At 51.4% G+C, this 21,567-nt stretch overlaps 1 protein-coding gene across 15 annotated transcripts in view; it reads left to right on the top strand.

Annotated features, from left to right (window-relative positions):
* The window catches only part of MYLK (myosin light chain kinase), a 265,973-nt gene that overhangs the window by 227,423 nt on the left and 16,983 nt on the right, over positions 1 to 21,567 (top strand). For all 15 annotated transcript variants that reach the window (XM_067738675.1, XM_067738679.1, XM_067738673.1 and 12 more), the window contains 6 exons: positions 1,029 to 1,331; positions 8,941 to 8,973; positions 9,072 to 9,165; positions 10,470 to 10,673; positions 16,489 to 16,706; positions 17,960 to 18,083. In XM_067738675.1, the coding sequence (XP_067594776.1) occupies positions 1,029 to 1,331; positions 8,941 to 8,973; positions 9,072 to 9,165; positions 10,470 to 10,673; positions 16,489 to 16,706; positions 17,960 to 18,083 (976 nt within the window). The remainder of the gene's footprint in view (positions 1 to 1,028; positions 1,332 to 8,940; positions 8,974 to 9,071; positions 9,166 to 10,469; positions 10,674 to 16,488; positions 16,707 to 17,959; positions 18,084 to 21,567) is intronic.

Here is a 21,567-nt window from a genome sequence, read left to right on the forward strand (position 1 = left end):
ATCGAATTCTGTTCAGATGAACACCTGCCAAAAATCAGCAGAACTAAAGAACCGCATTAATGAACACACTGACTACCGTGATTTGCCTTGAAGTTGGCAGTGTTACTGGTTCTTAGCATTACTGGTCTGAATGGGAAGGCGGCCAGACAAAGGGCCGCTCCTAGTTTGTGTCCTCAGCTCATTTTCTGGCCCTCAGTCAGGGATGATTGTGATTTGCTACGGTGGTTCGCTTTGAAATTCTCTATCTCATTTTATACCAGTCCTAGGAGGATGACAGAGAGAGGGTAGGAGTAATTTTTTATATATTATAAAGTTAGAAATAAACTTCTGCAATAATGATGACAGTAAAGGCTACTCAAACAAGACGCTTTTCTAAGAACATCTCACAACAACCTTGTGATCCAGTGCTATTATCATGCACGTTTTACAGACGAGGAAACTGTGGCACAGAGGGGTTAACAAGTAATGAATGAAGACAGAGCTGTATTCAAACCCAGTGTGTGACTTCAGAGCTCACTGTGCTGTACTGACTCTCAGCGGGGCAGGTGTTTCCCAGGTCCTAGAGAAAGTGGAGACTGACCCCTGGTTATGTCACAGGTCACTGACCTCAGGCCTGAAGGACACACACACACACACACACACACGCACGCACACACACACACACACACATTGAACTCTCTCTCAAAGCATATTTTTGATGGGAAGCAGTCCACGCCTCCTGGGCAGCTTCCTAGGTCTGTTTACACTGAGAAATATGTTTTTGACTTGGGCAAAGCACAGGAAACCATGACATGTAGACTGGAAGCTAACCAAAAAAGAGGTTTTTTCTAAGCAAATCGGTATTTGTGGGGCTTTCCACATAGGCAGGTATGTACCTAGGTGTGGCCGTGTGGATGAGGGAAGGAGAGCCAGGACCAGGGATCACAGCTCCTGTTCTCCAGGCTTCTCCCTCATGACAGAGCCAATTAAAGAACTTCTCTCCCTGCAGTCCTGCAGAGTTGGGTGATGTTGTGCTTCTCTCTCCTCAGACAAGCCGGACCCCCCAGCCGGCACGCCTTGTGCCTCTGACATTCGCAGCTCCTCGCTGACCCTGTCCTGGTACGGCTCCTCGTACGATGGGGGCAGCGCCGTACAGTCCTACAGCGTCGAGATCTGGGACTCGGCGGACAAGAAGTGGAAGGAACTAGCCACATGCCGCAGCACCTCTTTTAACATCCACGACCTGCTGCCTGACCGAGAGTATAAATTCCGTGTGCGCGCAATCAACGTCTATGGAACCAGTGAGCCGAGCCAGGAGTCTGAACTCACAGTGGTGGGAGAGAAACCTGAGGGTAGGCTGCCTTCCTTTCATCCCGGCTTGCGATAAATGTACATGACTTACCTTGTGTGTATAGAAGGCTGAACTGAGATGGGTACAAGGGAACTGACAGGACATCACTGATGGCTGGCAGAGTCTTTTGGGATCTTGATTTCCAATGTTGTGATGCTGATCTATACTCTAAAAGAGGTACCTATGATCCTTCAAAAACTATTGAAGCACCGGTTTTGGTACAGTCCCAGCAGGGTCAATGGTGTGTTAATCAGAAGCACAGTCCTGGGAAGCGGGAGCTCAGGTAGACCTATAGTTTCAACGTCTTGCCCTACCCGCTCATCCAGCTCCCTCCTCTCTTGCACTCATATTTGAGGGTGAACTCAGTGTCAGGGAAGACCGATAAGATTGGGAGCATAAAATCTGACAAGGAGGACGGCTAACTATAATGAGATGGGCTGCATCCTATTAGACCAGTATAAACAAATTGCAGAAAGCATGAATAATTTTGCCATGAAGGTTGGGAAAGACTTCCTAGACGTAATACTCATGCTGAGTCTTGGGAAAAGGAATAGGATTCCAAGAGGTAGGGCAGATTGGGAGAGGCATTCCTCACAGAGGAAACAGTGTGAGCAAAGGTGCAAAGTGGTAGAAATGCATGGCATTTGGAGACTCGTGTGTGTGTGGCCAGGGCACATGCTGTGTGAGATAGGACAGGAGGGAGCAACGCAAAAAGGAGGGTGTGGGTAAAATCGTGAGTTCATCAAAGGTTTTCAGGCAGGGGCTTGATGCAATTAGATCTGTTTTTTTAGAAAGAGAGTTAGAGGAAGAATAGACCTTTGGAACTCAAGGGGTGGTCTGGACCACTAGTCTTGGGATCCTGGGAGCCTGTTAGAAACGCAGACTCTCTGCCCCCCACTTCCCTAGTCCCTTCTGAACCTTCATTTTAACATTATCCACCCTCACCCCCCATGGATTCATATACACTTGAAAGTTTGAGAAGCACTGAAGTGGACTAGGGGGATGAGATCGGAGTCAGTGAAATACCAGTTGAGCCTCTGTGGTGTAGTCCGGGAGAGGTATAGTAAGGGCTCCTTAGGAGGTGGAATTGACCATTCCTGATGACATCTGGGGCAGAGAATTCAAGGGAAAATTAGAAGAATCTAAGATTACTCCCAGGTCCCAGCTTGGGCAACTAAAGACAAGTTCAAGAGCCATTTAGAGGTTGATTATTATGATTCATGGTGGCTAACATATATTAAACACTTGCTGTATGCTAACCATACATTAAGCACTTTACGTGCATTATGTCACGCATCTAACTCAACGAAGTAGATACTGTCATTACCCCCACTTTACAGATAGGGGAACTGAGGTTTAGAGGGGTGAAACTAGTTGCCCAAGGTCACAGAGCTTGGAAATGGTGTGTTGAAGCTTGAACTCAGAGCTGTCTGACCCTGAGCCTGAGCTCCGTTGGTTAAACTAATGGAGGAGGCCAGGCTGCCTCCCAGTGACTTGGAGGTTAGATAGCAGGGAGTCCCAGAGAAGGTGGAAGTTCTGGCTTCGGTCCTGTTGAGTTGAGGTGTCTGAGGGATATCCATGGGGAGGTGTCTTCAGACTGTTGGATGGTTGAATCCAGAGCTCAGGAGAAAGGTTTAAGCTCGAGCTACAGGTTTGGGGCGGGGGGGTCTTCACTATTTAACTGGTAATTGAAGCCATGGGCATCAGTAAGTTCACGGAGAGGGGGGTAAAGAAAGTCTACACTGATACAGAAATGAAGGAGCCTGCACGACCAGGAGAAAGGACTGAGAGGGGAGAGAACCAAGGGGAGGCTGGAGCTGTGTTGCAGAAACATGGAAGCAGCGAGTGGCAAAGAGGAAAGAGATGAGGATGCAAGATCTTTGGATTCAGCCCTTTGATAAGCCGTGATCTTTGAGAGCAAAGTCCATAGCGTTTCCACAGGGTCGAGAATGGTTGGCCTGGGGCTAAGGAATAAATGGAAGAAGGAGAGGCCAGGAGTATGGAACGTTACTTCAAGAAGTTTCATGTGAAGAGAAGAAAACGAGTGCTGTGAATTTAAGATGGAGGCAAGGTTGCAGGCAGGGAGGAAGGTGGAGGGAAAACAAGTGAAAGACTTCTAGGAGAAGAGAGAGCTGTAAGATGTGAGGTAGAGAGAAGACTAAAGGACCAGGAGCTGGACAGGGCGCAGGTCCTGAAATCACCATATAGCCAGAGGCATCATACGTATGGAAACTGTCATTACAGTTTGATACCCCTCTTTAGTTTCAAAATTTAGGCATAAAACAGATATTAAACTTTACTTTCAAATTAAATGAGGGCTCCAGAAAGAAAGTTTGGAGGTTGCCAGTGGAAAACACACCAAATGTATAATTCTGCCTGTGCAGCCCTGTCTTGGGGGCCTTTGCCCAGGGAGCCCTAGAGATCCCCCAGAGGGCAGGTCTCTCTGAGAGCCACAGTGTGCTGTGGCGGCGTGGATCGTGGAGCCCAGCCCGAGAGAGCCCTGCCAGACCTCTTTGCAGTTTCATGGGGCTCCTGCCCACCAGCCGCTCACAGATGTCTTCTGGGAGAAGCAGTAACAAAACTGCCATCGGCCGCCCTTTGACATGAGCAGAATGGGAAGCAGACTGGTTCGAGTGGGCGTGCCAGGAGAGGCAGCCAGGTTCCAGTCTGCACGTTTTTAGCATATTACTTTGTCCAAGAAGATGACTCCCAACCTCCTAGAAAAGTGATAGAAAAGGGGTAGCGTGGCAGTGAGATGTGCATTGGCTGGAAGGGAAAACTTCCAGGTCTTTCAGGGCGTGTACCAGGAGAGACTGTAGAATACCTGTTGAGCCCCACACAGAGGACCAGAGGCCACAGGAGCCGCGCGTGTGGCTCTTAGGAGGCCAGGACAGCAGCTTCCAGGGCTGTGAGGACGGTCTGTGGGGAGGAGGGGCTGGGACCGCTTGGGTCCAGGCAGGTGGCCTCTCCCTTCTTGCCTGAGGCCAGCTGAACCCCCTTCTGTGGTCCTCAGCTTCTCTTCCTGGGGCCCGTCCTGGCAGGAAGCAGACAAAGGGAAATGTTGAAATTGCCTGCAATCCAGGGGAGGGGTTCGGGCCACCCAGGGCTTCCAGGCTGGAAGATGCTCCCACCCCCAGGTCCAGCTGGCTTGTCCCTGATGGGAGGGGGAAGGGGCAGAACAGCACAGAACATCCTCTGAGGGGCAGAGGATGAAGGGGAGGATGGGAGGGTGAGGGTAAGGGGGTGTGGCTTCCAAGTGAAGCTCTGTGGACGGCTCAGAAGCCTGTCAGTTATAGCCTGGGTTGATCATCTCTCTCCTCTTTAAAAGTGCAATGGCTCTCAGAGAAGTGGAGGGTGTGTGTGTGTGTGTGCACATGTGTAGAAGAGGGATGTGATTATAGTAGCTCATTTCTGTGAGCCCGTGGGGTCTGGTGGTCGTAAAAAGTCAGTGCCAATTAACCCTCCTCCCTCTAAGCACAGCTAATGTTGGCTCTCACCTTCCCACCGCTACCACGGCCCCTCCAGCCTCTGTCTCAGCAACTTCAGTTTTGGGCTTCATCCGGACCTCTCAGTTCCATCCCTGCCCTCACTCTGCATTCACTCACTCAGTGTGTCCAGTGCCCCTCCTGTGTTCCAGGTGCTGCAGGGGCTCTAGGGATACGGTGGAGGCCACAGCATAGCATGCAGGTCTCCACCCAGCTCTGTGGCCTCCTTATGCCAGAGCCCCCCACCCCGCTAAGTCTAGGACCCGTAACCTGACAGCACCCCTCCTCGTCTTCCCAAACCTGAGTAAATGAGCACCTCCCCTTCCCCCTCCCACCCAACGCAGCCGCTCTCTCCCATCCCAACCAGGTCTGGATCTCCACTCCCACCATACTCAACTCTAACTCTGAAATCCGCTCCGTCCTTGCTCCTAATCCTAATTTGTTCTAGTCTGTATAGTTGTTAGCAAACAGCTGTGATAGAGGCTGCTTGCAGAGTAGGGTAGAGATGCAGAGCCCCCAGAGAAGCAGCGGAAATCAACCGCTCACCCTGAGCTGCCGCGGCTGCCCTCCCCGGGGCGCGGGCGCCCTCTAGTGCCCGCTGGACGCCCAGCAGCCCTCCGCCGTGCAAAGGGACCGCTCTGTCCAGGGAGCCGGCTAGACACGTGCCACGTGAGGGCCAGAGCGCTCAGCCGGCCCTCCCCGAAACACCACTCCAGGGGGATGGTGTCATCTGCCTGCAGAAATATCTTGGAACCATCTTCCAAATAGTTCTTCCACTTAGCTCTTGGATCTCACAGCTCTTTCTGAGTGGATTTTTAAAAAAGTATCTCGTTGAAGTCCCTTCTACTGCAGTTTAGCTCCTTCCTGAACGGAAAGATGGACACCATGTGGCCACCTCTCTCATTACTACCTCTTTATGCTCAGAGAGCTTGGCTAATTGAATTGTGGCCTTTCCCCCACGCCTCTGGGGTTCCTCCTCTCATGGCCATTTCCTTTCCAAATAGAGTGGAGATAGGACGAGAAAGAAAAGGAGGAAGGGAAATGTCTCAGCCTGGAGCCTTGGTCCGAGTTCCACACAGAGGAAGGGTTGCTGTGTAACAGTGAGCCAGAGACCGGGGCCTGGGTTCCCTGAGATTGAGCTGGACCCCACAGCCTTGGTACCAGGAAAGCACGCTGCATCTTGACTGCTAAGGAGAGAGGCAGGAGTTGAGGGTAGGTGTGGTATTTGAGAGGAGGGCAAGAAGGCTAGCTCCATCTCTAACTGGTGTCAGAGAGATGAGGAGAGGCCAGTTCTAGAACTGCATGCCCTTTCAGGGCCACCTGGAAGATGCCTCCGGGAAACAGGTCATCAGAAAGCCCCTCATAGGCTCACAGCGCTGCTTCTGTTCCTTCACGAGGAGAGGACAGACGGTTCCTCCTAGAGATTCCAGGCCAGGAGAGCCTGTCTCTCTGTACTCTCTCATCCTGTTGCTCATTCTACACCAGGATATGTGGCATGGGGACAAAAAGGTCAGGAGAGGTCAAACCACTGTCTCAGCTAGGGCACCACGGATCAGGACGACGGGGCCTCCCTGCCACTAAATGTGGGTATTATCATTAATGTTTTGTCTCTAAGGCCCCATGCAGTGACTGGCATCCACAAGTGCTCAGTTAGTGATTGTTGAATTGACTTGAATCTCTTGCTTTCCTTAAATCCCCGTCTGACATACCATTGTTGAACTAACCTAAACATCTCTTGAACCTATTTATCGTTCTTCCGGTGGCTCTTGAGATGTGATTTCCAGATGCCTGCAGCGTTCCTCCTATGTGAGGTATAACGCTAAACTGTTCTCCCACGTTATAGTATTCATGAGTTGGTGAAAGTTCATAACCCTAATCTCACCCTTGGCTATTGTGATTTTTTTGTTTTTTATCATGTCTGCTTTAGGCTTCTTTCCCAACCAGAGAGGCCTAACCTTTTCTGATCATCTTCACATGGCAGCTCTTCCTTTCAATGGCCCACGCCTCCTCCAGCTCCACTGAGACTTTATCAGTGCCAACAGCCAGGGTTCTAGGATCACATGACCCCAGGCTCTACCAAGGGCAGAGTAATAACACCTGTTTGCAGCCGGTGCACACGTCCCCAGTGACAGCATTCTGTTGGCCAGAGCAGTTGCTTGAGGAATGGGGCTCCCACTTTTGGTTCTAACTAGATACCCTAGGGCTTGTCATGCTGAAAGTCTGAATGATTCAGTTCTCCCTGAACACATGACTCCATTACTACCTTCCAGGTGTGTTGCTCTAAGTACATTTTGGTCATCTGTGAATTTGACAGTGTCACTGTCAACTCTCAAATCTGTGATTTAGAAGACTTGATCAGTTATACTCACATCCCGACAGTATCTGTGAACCCCACCACTAATCTGAGAGTCCCCATCGACCTTATCCTTTTTTTATTTTTCCATGGCATTTTCCTTTCTGTGACAAATATTCCTCCCAATCCCACTTGTGTTGGTTTTTTAAAATTAAACTTCATCAACAGCATTTTAAGAACTCTAAACAAATCATAGCCTCTCTTGTTCCCGGTCACATGCTCATAAACTCTCTCAAAACTCTTTTCCAGCAAGGGGTACTTATCTTGCATGGGAACTGTGTGACTTCTCTCAGGTTGCCTGCTTAGCTTTCAGTCATTTGTTCTGCCCTCAGCCTAACAGAGAGACTCACTGTCTACAGTTTCAAGCTGCACCTGGTCCCCGACCCACACCTTCACCGCCAGCATTCCACTTGCGAAGCACACAGAGCTGGGCCCGCTCCCACACAAGCCCTCCTTTCTGGGCAGTGTCTGACCAACCCCTCGGCCCCGTCTGCCCTGGCCTTCCTTCCATCTGCCGTCCCTTTCCTGTCCTCAGTCTTGCTCTGCTGGGAGCTTCAGCAAATCACACCCTTTCCCCCAGTGGTTCACACACACAAACACACACACACTTTAGAAATCCTTGGCCTCCCTCTCTGGCTTCCTCAGGTCTTTCTACCTCTTCAGGAAGCCTCCCTTGGTTCCCGCTGTCAGACGGGACACAGCCCCACATCATGGCTGAGTAGCACCTAGCACATCGCAAAGCATGGCGTCCAGGGCTAGCCAAGGACCCGAGAAACCACCTAGAAGTACAGTGCTTTCCTTTTACAGATGAGGAAACTGAGGTCCCGGAAGGGAAGGGCACTTGGCGAAGGTCAAGAAGCCACAGTGGCTCTTTAGGGACTAATTATACCAAAGCAAAGGAAAGCCTGGACTTCAGAAGTGGGTGTATTCCTCTGGCCACCAGCCTGTCCCCTCACGACCCCCCATCCACGACTGAAACATCTGTGAACGGCCAGGGTGGGCTGCTCATGTCCCTCCTTGCCATACCCATAAACACCTGCTGGCTTCCTGCATGACGTCACCCACCTCCTCGCTGTGTTCCATCATTTCTTTTAAGACACAACTCAAGGGCTCCTTCTTCCTAGACTAATTGCTCTGACTTTATACTTGCCCCACTTGTGTCACCTTTCTCCATGGTCTACTCAGTTTGTACTGCGATATTTGTGCTTGATTATATAACACTCGTAATGGATATTTCAAGGATATGTGTTTTTGCCTCTCCAACGAAATTATATATAAGCTCCAAGAAAGGAGGAGAGATCATGCCATCTGTATTTTGTTTTGTACACCCATGATCACTGGCACAATAACTGGTACCTAGCTGGAATTCCAGAAAGAGTTCTCAGCAAATGGATAAATGGATCTGACACTAGTAGCAATTATAAGTTGCCGACTTTTGAGCCGGAGCAGAAAGGGACTGTCGTAGTTGTGTGTAGGTTCTGAAAGTCAGAGAGACTAGAAAAGATGTGAAGAAGGGCATGTCTAGGGGACCTCAAGGCTAGAGGGGGTTGGATGGAGGGGAGAGCTGGCAGAGGAGGGGCTGGGTGAGGGTCAGCGCCTGCCGGTGTATACGTGGCCCTGTTGCAGCGTGGACCCACTGACCCCGTGGTGGTGCCCAGAGCTCTGGGCTTAGTGGTCTTGTGCCTGGGAAGGCTGAAGTCCGACAGGGCCCCCGGCATGCTTTGCTCTCGGTGGGCCTTCGTTACTAATCGCCCACGCCCTCTCTCCCCCAGAGCCGAAGGATGAAGTGGAGGTGTCAGATGATGGTGAGTGCTGGCCCCCGTCCTCGGGAAGACTCGAGGGGTGGAGCGGGGGTGGGTGAGGGGTCTGATGACTCACACTCACCCCGACCCCCACCCTGCAGATGAAAAGGAGCCCGAGGTCGATTATCGGACCGTCGTGGTCAATACTGACCAGAAAGTGTCTGACTTCTATGACATCGAAGAGAGACTAGGATCGTAAGTGGTGTGGGAAGCACCCTTCCGGAGCCCAGGGTGAGGGTGGCGCAGGCCCCGAGGTTAAGTTCCCTGCTTCCTCTTCCTGTCCTTCCCTGGGTTCTGCCAACTCCCCAGACTGAGGTTCCTGCAGAACCGGGAGGGCTTGACCTGTTGGCACCCGTGAAAGCATCACCCGGCCAGGGCTCTCTTAGGAGCTGCTGTGCCCCGGGATCCCTCCGCAAGCTTGAGCAGGCCCGTCCCCCTCTGCAATCCACCCCTCACATAGGACATAACCCAGGGCAGCGGGTCTGGCCCGGCCCGTCCTTAGGATCCCTTCCCTTTGATCCGTGCTCGCCGTTCAGCAGTTCTAGCTCTAGTGCTTCAGGAGAACGCGCCCCCTTGACATGCACCTCCTGTCATCACCCCTCGCTTTGTGAACTCAGGCCACAGTCTCTGCTCAGGCTCTTCCCTGGGCTGCAGAGACACCAGTGGACTCAGACCACAACCCTGGGCCCTCGACACAGCCAGGCTGTGCCCACCAGCAGCAGCACCCAGGGCTGCCTGTCGCCCACTATCCCTGGAGGAGGAGGGGAGGTGGAAGAGAGAGGAATGGGGCTCAGCTCTTTATTTCCGGAGGGTTTCTGTCCAATAAAGGAGTGACACCAACCTCATCGCAGTCCTGAAGAACGAGGACCCTGCTCTGGGGCGGGAGTGGTGTCAGCGGAATGCCACCACTGCCATCCCTACAGTGGGAAGCAGGGACCTTGCTAGACTGTCTCCAGGCCCCCGGTACTGGAAAGGCGTGGAAGGAAGGCAACCACTCTGAAATTCCCGGTACCTGGGGAGGACTTCCCCAACCTGACGTCACGGGTCCTTTCGCGGGGGAAAGGGAAAGAAGTCTGTCGCCAAGATTGGGGCCTCAGCCCAAGGAGATGACAGTCCTAAAAGAACAGCAAGACTGGACAGGGTTAGGGCAGGGTTGGGGGCCAGACCCGGGCTGACATTGACAAGTGATGGAGAGTAGGTTTACGGCATCCACAGTGTGCTTCACTGAGCAGGGACTGGCAGACTTCTTCTGTAAAGGGCCAGATAATGGATATTTAGGGTTTGTGGGCCATGTGGTCTATGCTGCAACGACTGCTCTGCTACTGAAACCCAGAAGCAGCCACAGACAATCTGGGCACAAATGGGCATGGCTGTTTTCCAGTAAAACTTTATTTAGAAAAAGAGGGAGGCCAGATGGGTCCCACGGTCCATCACTTGCCAATCCCAGGTCAGTGGAAAGCTGGGCTAAATTGCTTTTTCTCTCCTCCTTTCATTCACAGTGGGAAATTTGGACAGGTCTTTCGACTTGTAGAGAAGAAAACTGGAAAAATCTGGGCAGGGAAATTCTTCAAGGCATATTCAGCAAAAGAGAAGGAGAACATCCGGCAGGAGATCAGCATCATGAACTGCCTCCACCACCCCAAGCTGGTCCAGTGTGTGGATGCCTTCGAAGAGAAGGCCAACATCGTCATGGTCCTGGAAATGTGAGTGTCCCGCCGCGGGGCGGCCCAGGATCCCCTTGTGGGACTCCCCCGCTGTCCCGCCACCACCCTCCGCCCCGAGATGGAGAGCACTGTGGGCCAGGGTGTGATGTGCACGACACTCAGCAGCCCGTATGGCCGGGTGCTGACCACTGGGGACAGTCCATCTGTGCATGGTGCCGACCCTGACCCACTGCCCACCAGCCCCCTCTGCTCATCTCCAGAACACACTGGCAGGTCTTTGAGGACCCCTGCCCCCTTCTCACCCTCACCTCCCTGTGAAAGGCTCAGGGCTACCCCTCGGCTCCTTGGTTTCATTCAGGGCATTCTGACCTAGAGTGGCTTTAGAGCAGAAGAGGGGGGACAGGGCAGCTTCCCAACCGGCCTGTGAGAGAGAAGGGGGCCCAGGGCTGGGAGCTCAGAATGCAGGAGTGTAAGCCTCACTCCCGTCCTCCTGCTCTGCTCTGTGTGCCCCTGGTCCATGCTGGTTTGTTCTCTCTTGACCTCTCACTCACCAAAGAGTAGCGCTTTCTGAGCTGGGCTGTACAGAGGCAGGGGGAGGACCAGATGACATCCAGCCAAAGCTTTCCTGGACTCCATTGTTTCTTCGAGTCCCAGTCCTTCACCTCTCTCCCCTCTGAGTGCTGGTCTGAATGTGCACAAACACACACACACACACACACACACACACACACACAAACATGCTCCATAGTGTGTTTTTTTTTTGTTTTTTTTTGTTTTGCGATACACGGGCCTCTCACTGTTGTGGCCTCTCCCGTTGCGGAGCACAGGCTCCGGACGCACAGGCTCAGCAGCCATGGCTCACAGGCCCAGCCGCTCCACAGCATGTGGGATCTTCCCGGACCAGGGCACGAACCCGCGTCCCCTCCATCGGCAGGCGGACTCTCAACCACTGCCCCACCAGGGAAGCCCAATGTGTATTTTTTAATCATTTCTTTTCCTTTTTTAATCTGAATTTTAAAAGTATATGATACAATCATATAAAAAAATATAAGAGAATACACAATGAGAAGTCCCATTCCTACCCCTGTCTCCCGTCTACCCTGTTCCTACCCTGCCTCAGCACCACTGGTAACCAATTTTGTTGGTTTTGTCTGTGTCCTTCCAAAGTTTGTTTATGAAAATGCAAGCATATATTATTTATATTATTCATATTCATATATGAATATATATATGTATGTATGTATGTATGTATATATACACATACTTCCCACCTTTTAACCCAAAGACAAGTTTCACTCAATATTCTATACTTGGCTTCTTTCCATTCAACAGTGTATCTTGGAGAGAGGCCCACATCAGTAGCCAGGGGGCTTCCTCACTCTCCCTGCTCCCTGGGATCTCAGCGCATGCATAGACCACAGGTTATTCATCTTCTTTTGATAGGGTTTTGGATGGTTTCCAGGCTTTGGCTTTTGCAAAAAGGCAGTGTCTCTAACCTTGTACATATAGCTTTACACTCATGCCTGTGTACATCTGTAGGGTAAACTCCCAGAAGTGTGGGAGTGCTTGATCAAAGGGGATTTGAAAGCTTTAGCAATACTCTGAAAGTGCCTGCAGCATCCTTGAACTGCTCATCCCGAGCTTCAGGGATCTCAGTCCTTCGGAGAGGACTGTGTCAACATCTCGGTGTTCCTTCCCGGGAAAGGTGAAGCCAGTGAGGCATCCCCAGTTTGAGAAGTGACTCCTCTCATTCCGTGAACCTTTGCTGTGTTTCCTTTCAGTTTGTGTTCCTCAGGAAAGGCAGTCGTGGTTAAGAGACAGACTTGAGTCAGAAACCTCACTTCAATCCCTGCTCTGCCTCTTGTTGACGACCTTGAATAAGTTGCCCAACTGTACCAATCATTAGTTTTATTATCTGTAAAAGGAGGCTATAAACCATCTCGTGTACAATGTGGGGATTAGATGGAATAACGTGTGTCAGGCACAGGCTGTATAATTGCGAGTTATTCTTAGGAGTATGATGCATTGACTTTTTCTATATCCTGGTCTTTTTTTCACTTAAAATTATTTTGTGAGCACTTTAACACCCAACTGGTTTGTGGAACAAATCCTACTATTCAGGAAACCTGGGGTCAGCTTCTATTACTGTCGAGCTGTGATTTTGTAATTATTAAATCCTTTCAGCGAGGAGAGATATTTGGATTATACTCCCTTTTGGTTCTAAAATTCTGCAGCTCTGTGGAACTTGTACACAGATTCAAAGAAAATCTTCCTTCGTCTCTTAGAATCAGTTTTCAGCCCCGAATTCAAACTTCCCTCCCCACTTCTAGGAAAGATTTAGCCCATGTCCATGGCCTCACTCATTATACCCTCACAATAGCCCTGTGGGCTGCAGCCTTTCACATTTATTGTAGAACAGGTTGCTTGGTCCAGGCAGCGTGGGCATGTGGGGACATGTGAAGAAATGTCTTATCTTTGGAACTTAAACCTTGAGCAAGCTCGTGAGAAGGTGCAGGAGCGGGTAGGAGGCAACCAAGCCTGGGTGAGGCTGGGCAGCAGAACCAGTGGGCAGAATACCATACTTAGCTTGGAATTGGGAGTTGGCAAGCTGGATGGAAAATGTTGGGAGAAAACGTACAAGGGCTTCAGCTGGTCTGGCTTTCATCCCTCCACCCCACGTCTCCCCCGTGGACAGGAGTGAGTCTTACATTCACAGATGCCAGCTGATTCTCCTGCACTTGGGGTAAGGAGCTTGCCCCTTGATAGGAACTCGACCAAAGAAGAAGGAGCAGGTTCATACTCAATCTGTACTTCCCTTCCAGCTTAAACAGACCTGGCCACTGAGAAGGCAAAGGCTGGCTTTCAGCAGTACGATTTGCTCTTCTCCTTGTTCGGTGGAGAAACTGAGATTAAGAGAAGGACAATCCCTGGTGATACAGAAAAATGAAAATGTATTGCAGGGCCCCAGCCTTCAGATCAGCCGCCTCAGATACAGTGAGAGCCCAGAATTAATGTGTCTTCAGCCTTTCTGACCTCCGATTATGAGACAAGCCCCTATGGTTGTAGCAGTGTTGCTCTGATACAGGAGTTCCTTCAGGCTCCGGGCCTGGAGTCAGGGCTGGTCCTTTTGGGACATTCCAAGGGCTGGTGGGCCCCTGAGCACTGAAGCAGATGTGCAGCTTAAGCTGAGTCATCCATCCATTGCCCATCTCACCTTCATGCTACCATTGGCAAAACTGATCAAAGGATAAGCAGCTAGCTGGCATGAGACAAGGAGGAGAGGGCCTGGGTTTGGAGCCCCATGGAGTGTCGTCCTTCTGGCTGCCAGTGAGCGCTGGCCAATGTCTACAGCTGGGGGATAAATTTGATCCCTTGGAATAAGGTAGGTTTTCATTCATTCATTCACTCACTCATCACTGTTAATTTATTAAGCACACATTTCCTCCGCCCAATCTTGGCCCATGGCTTTATCCCATCTCTGTGGGTGGCAGCTTCTTTCCACCCACAGTCTTGAGCGTTTTGAAAAGAAACCTATATAGAACCGTTTATGTAACCCCTTCCATCCTTGAAAATGGACCACAAGGACAGTTTTCAAAATACATCAACTAAACTTGAATAGGTTTGAACCTGTATTTGCACCTCTACTGAATAGGTTACCTCTAGAAATGCAGCAGTAATTATCTCCACGGCTCAGATTGCCACCACTCATTGCCTCAGACGTTCCCAAGGACACTGCAAAAAATGGTTTCTTGCTTTTTCAGAATATTTTAAATTTAAAACCAAACATTTTGGGGTACCTTGTCTGTGCCAGATATTGCCAGGTAAAAACAAGGGTCTAGAGATGAGCCGTACCTTTTCCAGACATGTTCACAAACAACTTTAAGACAAGGCAGACTTGATGGGGAAAGTGCAGAGATGAGAGTGTGGGAACCCAGGGAGGGAAAGATCATATGATGAAATTGGGAGTGATTTCTCGGAGGACATGAATTTCAGCTGGCTTCCCAGGGGTGGTAACTGAGTAAGCCAATATTTCTCAAACTTGTCTGATTTTAACAATGACCTGGGGTACTCATTAAAAATATGGATCACAACCCTTCCAAGATTTTCTAAATCAGAATCTTCAGGGGAGAAGCTTGGGAGTCTGTATTTTCAACAAGAGCCCCCACTGGTTCTTTAAAAAGGAAAAAAAAAAAAAAGATAATTAACATTATTGAGCACTTACTATATGCCAGGCACTTTTCTAAGCGCTTTACCTGTATTAATTCACTCAATCTTCACAGCAACCCTGTGAGATAGTGCTGTTTTTATCTGCATCTTACAGATGAGGAAATTGGGGCTCAGAGATGTTAAGAATGGCCTGAAACCTAGGAACCTAAGAACGGAGATTAGAGTTTGACCTAGAGCCTGGGTGGCGGGCAACAGAAATGAAGGGCTTGAGGACAGAGGCGCCACCTGCTGGCCACACAAGGACCTCCTTCTCGGTTGGTTCTAAAGCGTTGGTTCCAGCGCTCCCCAGCGGCCACTGGCACAGATTGACCTTTACCCGCTCAGCCCTCCCAGAAGTCTTTGTCCTGTGGTGATGGAGACCCACAGAGGCTTCCGTGTGCTGGGCCCCATGGTGCGTCCTTGTCTCTCCCTCAGGAGTCAGTAACAAGATCCACTTGGCCCGCAGCAGGTTGTCAGATGATAATTAGTATGTGCTGAGCACCCACTGTGTGTCAGACATGATGCTTTACAAAGGTTCCTTCATTCCTAACTACTGTGATGGAGGGACAGATGAGGAAACTGGGGCTCAGAAAGGTTAAGTAACTTACCCAAGCCACAGAGACGGGATTCAAACTCGGCTCTTTCCCATCTTTGTGATGACTCCCTTAGAAGAGGGAAGGCCCTTGGAAGAGGACAGGCTCTGAAGGAAGCCCACTCAACCTTGTTCAGCTGGTGGATCACAGGCCATTGTAAAAAAAGAACTTACTGATGTCTGGATGCTGCATAAGTTACCAAGGGGATGCTTTAAGGTTCCAGAGCAGCGAGCAAGGAAGGTGGGTTTGGAAGGCTGGGAGAGGGGGACAGAGAGGCCCCATGTGACTCAGCATTTGCACTGAAGGGAAATAGGCTGGCTGGCCAATCCTTAGAAGAGAGGCCCCAGAACCACCATGGCCAGGATCCAGAGTGTATCCAGGCAGGAAGGATGTCCTACACTCCCAGCCTGGGCCAGGGAGCCAGGGAGGCAAGTTAGTTATGGCTGGAAGGAGTAAACTGATGTTATAGGCCTAGCCAGAGGAAGCAAATCGATCACAACTGTAAGTATAATAGGTTACAGCCAATGACTTTTACAAAATGTGCTGATGCTCTGTATTATTGAAGATATTTTTCTGTTTCTGGCTATGCAAAACAAATGCTTATGGGTACTGTGAGTTTTTAAACTTCAATTCTTTATGACCAGAAGACATGGCTGCAGAACAGGATAATCCCTTACATCTATAGTCATTTGGGGGAAAGAGGTTGCCTGGCAGTTACCCTTTTTGCTTAGGAGATCATTCTAGATCTCTCAGTTCATGGCCACCTCTGAGACTGCCTAGTAGATGCTTCCCTGAACCCCTCCAAAGCTTAGTGGGCACAGGCGGTGTCCCCCAAGCAGGAAACCAGGAGGACCGGGCCGTCCTCACACAGTGGAAGACTGGGACCGACATAACGGGGCAGTGGTCTGGGACTCAGGAAGCTGCAGGAAATGCCTGGCACCCCCATGCACTGGGCTTTCCTGGCCGTGACCCCTTCCCCCAGCCTGCCCTGGCCAGGCTTCCTGCCAGCCAGGCTCCCTGCTCCTGTGGTTTGAGCACCCCCTCTGTCCCCACAGCGTGTCCGGGGGTGAGCTGTTCGAGCGCATCATCGATGAGGACTTTGAGCTGACCGAGCGGGAGTGCATCAAGTACATGAGGCAGATCTCGGAGGGGGTGGAGTACATCCACAAGCAGGGCATTGTCCATCTGGACCTCAAGCCCGAGAACATCATGTGTGTCAACAAGACAGGCACCAGGATCAAGCTCATCGACTTCGGTCTGGCCAGGAGGTTGGGTAAGGCCGAGCCACCTCTCCTGTTGTCACCAACACGTCATTGGCAGTGGCCATGGCTGTTTGTGTTCCGGGCACTGTATTAGACACAACAGTATTAAAGGGGATGGCCTGTATTGGAGCTGAGATCACAGACCGTGGAGACTGCCCCTCCCACTTACTAGCTGTGGGAACCTATGTCTCACATTTCTTATCTGTAAATTGGGGTAACAGTAGGACTCACCTCATAGAGTTGTTATGGGCTCACTGAGTTAATGTAGGTAGAGGGATAAGAGCAGTGCCTCGCACATGGTAAGCACTTTGTAGGTGTTTTCATTTGTTTTATCATTATTATTTTTTTCACTCTGGTGCCTTCAGCAGCAGAACGTTTTGCTGATGGTGCTTCCTCCCATTTGCACCCTACTGTACAGTTTCCAGAGCACTTTCACCTACTTTCTCTCATCTGATTCTCACAGCAGCGCTTGGAGGCAGGCAGGGCAGATTTTATGAGCCTCAATTTGTAGACCAGGAAACCGAGGTTCACAGTAGCTTTGCCCAGCAAGTCCCACGATGAGCTGGGGTGGAATGAGGACCTGGGGCCTAGTCCAGGGCTCTCTGAAGCAACACTGCTGTTCCTGCCCTTTCAGGAGGCAGGGCACATTAGGGGAAGGCGCTCAGGGCCTGAGTACCCAAGCCAAGAGTCATTTTGGCGGGTGATGGTCCTCTATGGCTCAGAGGCACCACCTCAGGGTTACGGTTTTTCCCAACTAACCTCCCAGCAGCTCCTGGGAAGAGAGATGTGACACTAGACGTGGAGAGGTGGGTGGGGGAGGGGAGGAACATGGCTCAGGAGTCAGACCCCCTGGGTTAGGTCCTGACCACCATTTACTGGGAGGCAGGGTTGGGGGGGAGTCACTCCCTGGGCCTCCCTTTTCTCCTTGGGAGATGGGGGTCATCCTCCTTGACCAGAGCATTAAATAGGAAAGTCCTCATAAAGCAGGCAGCAGGGTACAAATGACAGACTGAATGGTAGAGATTATTTTCAAGCACAAGTCACCACCCCTGTCTCAGGGAACTCGTGCCATTCCATCCAGGGCAGGCCGGTTCCACTGGTGTGTCGATGCCCTTGTTCCACGAGGAGGCTGTTGTCCCTGTGCCGTCCTGCAAGGGGAGAGCCGCTGAAGGCCGGCCTCGCCTGTGTCCCTCCCAGGCATCTGCTGACCTCGGGTTGGCTTAGGGACGTTCTGGCGATTGATCCCTCTCCATCCTGGTTGCAGAGAACGCGGGCTCTCTGAAGGTCCTCTTTGGCACCCCAGAGTTCGTCGCACCGGAAGTGATCAACTATGAGCCCATTGGCTACGCCACAGACATGTGGAGTATCGGCGTCATCTGCTACATCCTGTGAGTCCTGGGGCACACGGGGGGAGGGTCCCCAGGCTGCCCTGCTGTTGACGGGACCAGGGCGGGTCCTGATGGGGAGCCCGCCTAGAGTCAGGAGGGCGGTAGGCTCCCAACCCCCTCCTCGCTGGCCTGCCTGGCTTCTGTGCTCCCGGTGATGTCCACAGCCCACGTCACACTTCTGCAGGAGTGTCTAGCTCTACACAGCAAGAGCCCCGTTCTGGGCCCCTCACCATCCTTGATGCTAGCCACCTAGGGGCCTTTGGTCAGGAGGACAGGAACGTGGCTGGTGCTGTGGAATTTACCTTCATGTGTGTACATGGGTCCATAGAGAAGCAGGGAGAGAGGCCAGGTGTACATCTGCTGTGGGTGTCATCGTCATCTTCAGAGGACCGCACCCCATCCTCACGGCAGAGGGACCCCAAATTCCAGCCTCATCTCTGCATCCAGTATACGGACTAATTAATAAGCACTTTTGATGATAGAGCTTTTAGTGGGACCCATAGACAACAGAAAGCTACCGTGTAGTAATTAGAATTGGGAAATTAGGTGGAAAATAGGAAGCCATTCCGTTAAAAAATGCTGGAGAAAAGAGGGAAGGCCAGTAATCTAGACCAGTGCTTCACAGACAGTAATATGAGGGAATCACCTGGGCTGCTTAGATTACAAGTTCTGATTCAGAAGCTCCAGGGGACCTGAGAATCCACATTCCTAACAGGCGCTGGTTGCTGGTGGTGCTGGTCTGAAGACAGCACTTTGAGTACCAGGCCCTAGAGCACACCCTCTTGTTGGGATTTGACCGATTTAGTCTCTGAAGCCTGAGGCTGCAAGCAGGCACTAGCCTTAGTGGCAGCCCCTGAGTTTGTGTGGCGTCACACAGTTATGGGATGGTCTCCCTGAAAATGCAGATACACATGTAGTCATTTTGTAAAAAAGTTTTTGTTGTTAAAGCAAAAGGACAAATTAAACATTTTCACAGAAAGCTTGAATATTGACCTCTAAGAATACTTTCTTAGATCCATGGGGTCTTCAGACCCCAGTGTGAGAAACGGCTTTAGGTGATTCTGCTGCACAGCCAGGTTTAGGAACCACTGTTACAAAAGCTTTAGCAGAAGCAGAGTGATTGTGTGTGTGTGTGTGTGTGTGTGTGTGTGTGTGCGCGCGCACCAGTGTGGCTTTTTCACGTGCTCAGGGGTCTTACTCTCCCTGTGGGCTATGAGGACAGCCTACCTCAGTTGAACCTGTGTCACAGGTTCTGTACCCCAGAGAGTCATCTTCTTCCCTGCTTGGGGTCACCCCCACCAACACAGCCTCCCCCAGAGCAGCAGAGAAGAAACTCTGGCCAGGAGAGCATCTCCCTGCCTCTCCCTACCCAGTCCCCTCCAGGAGAAAGGGAGCTGAGGAGTGAAGGAAACTGTGCCGGATTCTGTAGTGCTGGCCCCTTGGTAAATCAAGGAGAGCAGGGCAGTGGGGGCTGCCCCAGGCTGGATGGGGTCACGCCGGACCTTTGCCCAGGAGAGGGTCTTGGGAAACGGTCTTTGGTCAGCTCCCTCTGTTCAGACCCAGCTGCCCTGTGGCTTGGCTTGGCCCTGGGTCCCCCTGCAGCCATCGTGGAGACTTGCCTTACTCTCTCCATCGGTTTTCCCACTGCTGTAGAATCAGGACCATCTGTTTGGTCCTCAGAATAAACCTGGGAGTGGGGCATGGCAGAGGTTCGATCTTCATTGGGCATTGAGGTCACAGGAGCCAGGGAAGCCCACATGGCTGCCCACTTCCCACAGTCCTAGAGCATGGCCAGCTGTCCCAGTTCACCCAGCACTGATGGGTTTCCCAGGACACGGGACTTTCAGTGCTGCAGTGAGGACCATCCTGGGCAAACTAGGACGATTGGTCTCCCTACGGGTCAGGGCCAGACCGGTGACTAGACGCTCAGTGAATTTGCACAGTAAACACACCTATACCCAGACCCGGAAACCACACAATACCAGGCCCGCAGCCCTCCCGGTGCCCAGGCTCTGGTTACTTCCTCAGGGGTAACCTGATCCCCATTCTAACATCACGCACCATGTTCACCTGCTTTTGAACTTTATGTAAAAGAAATCATACAGAAAGATGTGTCTGGCTTCTGCCCCACCTTGTTTGTGGCCCCCATTCACATTATGGTGTGTAGCTGTAGGCTGTTCATTCTCGGTGCTGTATAGTGTTTCACTCTGTGAACTTCATCCAGTTGACTTATCCATTCTGTGCCGATGGGCTAGATTCCAGTTCGGGTTATTGTGAGTATTCCGGTACACGTGCTTTAGTGAATATCTTTATGCATTTCTGTTGGATATATAATCTAGAACTAGAATTACTGGCTCATAAGAGCACTTTATTTTAAAATGAAAATTCTTTGAGGTGGAAGAAGTAATTTGGATTACATGGTTTGCTAGATTACTTTTAAAGCTGAGACCTAGGAATAGGGAAGGGCTTTTTGAAATGGGGGGAAAATAATTTTGATGAATGGGGCACCAGCCTGAAGGCATCCGGACGGAGGCGGGAGGAGGGTGGAGAGGTGCCTGTGGAAGGGGGGCAGGTGAGCAGTGGGGGTGGCGGACACAGGCCAGCCCTACACAGCCTCCTGTAGCCTCCCCAGCATCCGGGCTGCTCTGCCCTGCGGGACGTTTCCTGCTGCTCTCACAGTGGGGACTGAGGTCTGGGAGTCTCTCTCCTCAGCTAGGGCTGTCGGCAGGGCATGTGGTGTGAGAACGGAAGGCGCAGCAGCCAGATTGCTTCCTCCCAGCCCCTGCTCTGCAGAATTCTGGAGCCACTGCCGGAAGCCCCCAGAAGAGGTTCTCTGGCGGCCCTCGTGCACCCTCCGTCCCTCTCTTTGGAGCTTGGAGTCCTTGCCAGAGGATGCCCCCTGCTCCCCACCATCTCCTTTCTGGGGCCAGTGAGGTATGGAGAGCTGGGGGATGAGTGGTAACAGGTGTATCCCCCAGCGCAGATTTGGTGAGCACCTCCTAAGTGAGCAGCTGTGTCCCGTAAGTTGTCTTGACTTTGCTGAAGGAACTCCTTCTCACACCCTCGGAGGCATCGGGGCAGAGCCTGTCACGGTACAGGAGACCTGGCTCCAGTGCCTGCCCAGGGTCCCCAGGCAGGGTAGAGATGTAGCAGGTGGGGTTGGGGGCCCCTTACCCTCTCACCCCTGATTCTGAAGGGAGAAGCAGGTTTCGTGGATCTGCTGGAGACTTCTGCTCTTACCAATACCCATTGGTTTCTGGCAGGAAGAGAGAGGACCAGGCTCTCTAGGCCACACTTCAACGGTGAAGAAATTCTAAGCCCCGCCTCCTTTTCTAAGACCTCCTTCCCTCTCTTATCTCCCTCCCCCCATTTCCTTAGGACTTGCTGTTCCCTTACTGCCTGTGGAGACACCAAAACCCTTCTCTGTGCCCTGCCCTCACCCCTACCCCAGAATTCCTTCTCCTCCTCCCCTCCCCCAAGCTGC

Source organism: Pseudorca crassidens, chromosome 5 (genome assembly GCF_039906515.1).
Source record: "Pseudorca crassidens isolate mPseCra1 chromosome 5, mPseCra1.hap1, whole genome shotgun sequence".
Taxonomy (NCBI): Eukaryota; Metazoa; Chordata; class Mammalia; order Artiodactyla; family Delphinidae; genus Pseudorca; species Pseudorca crassidens.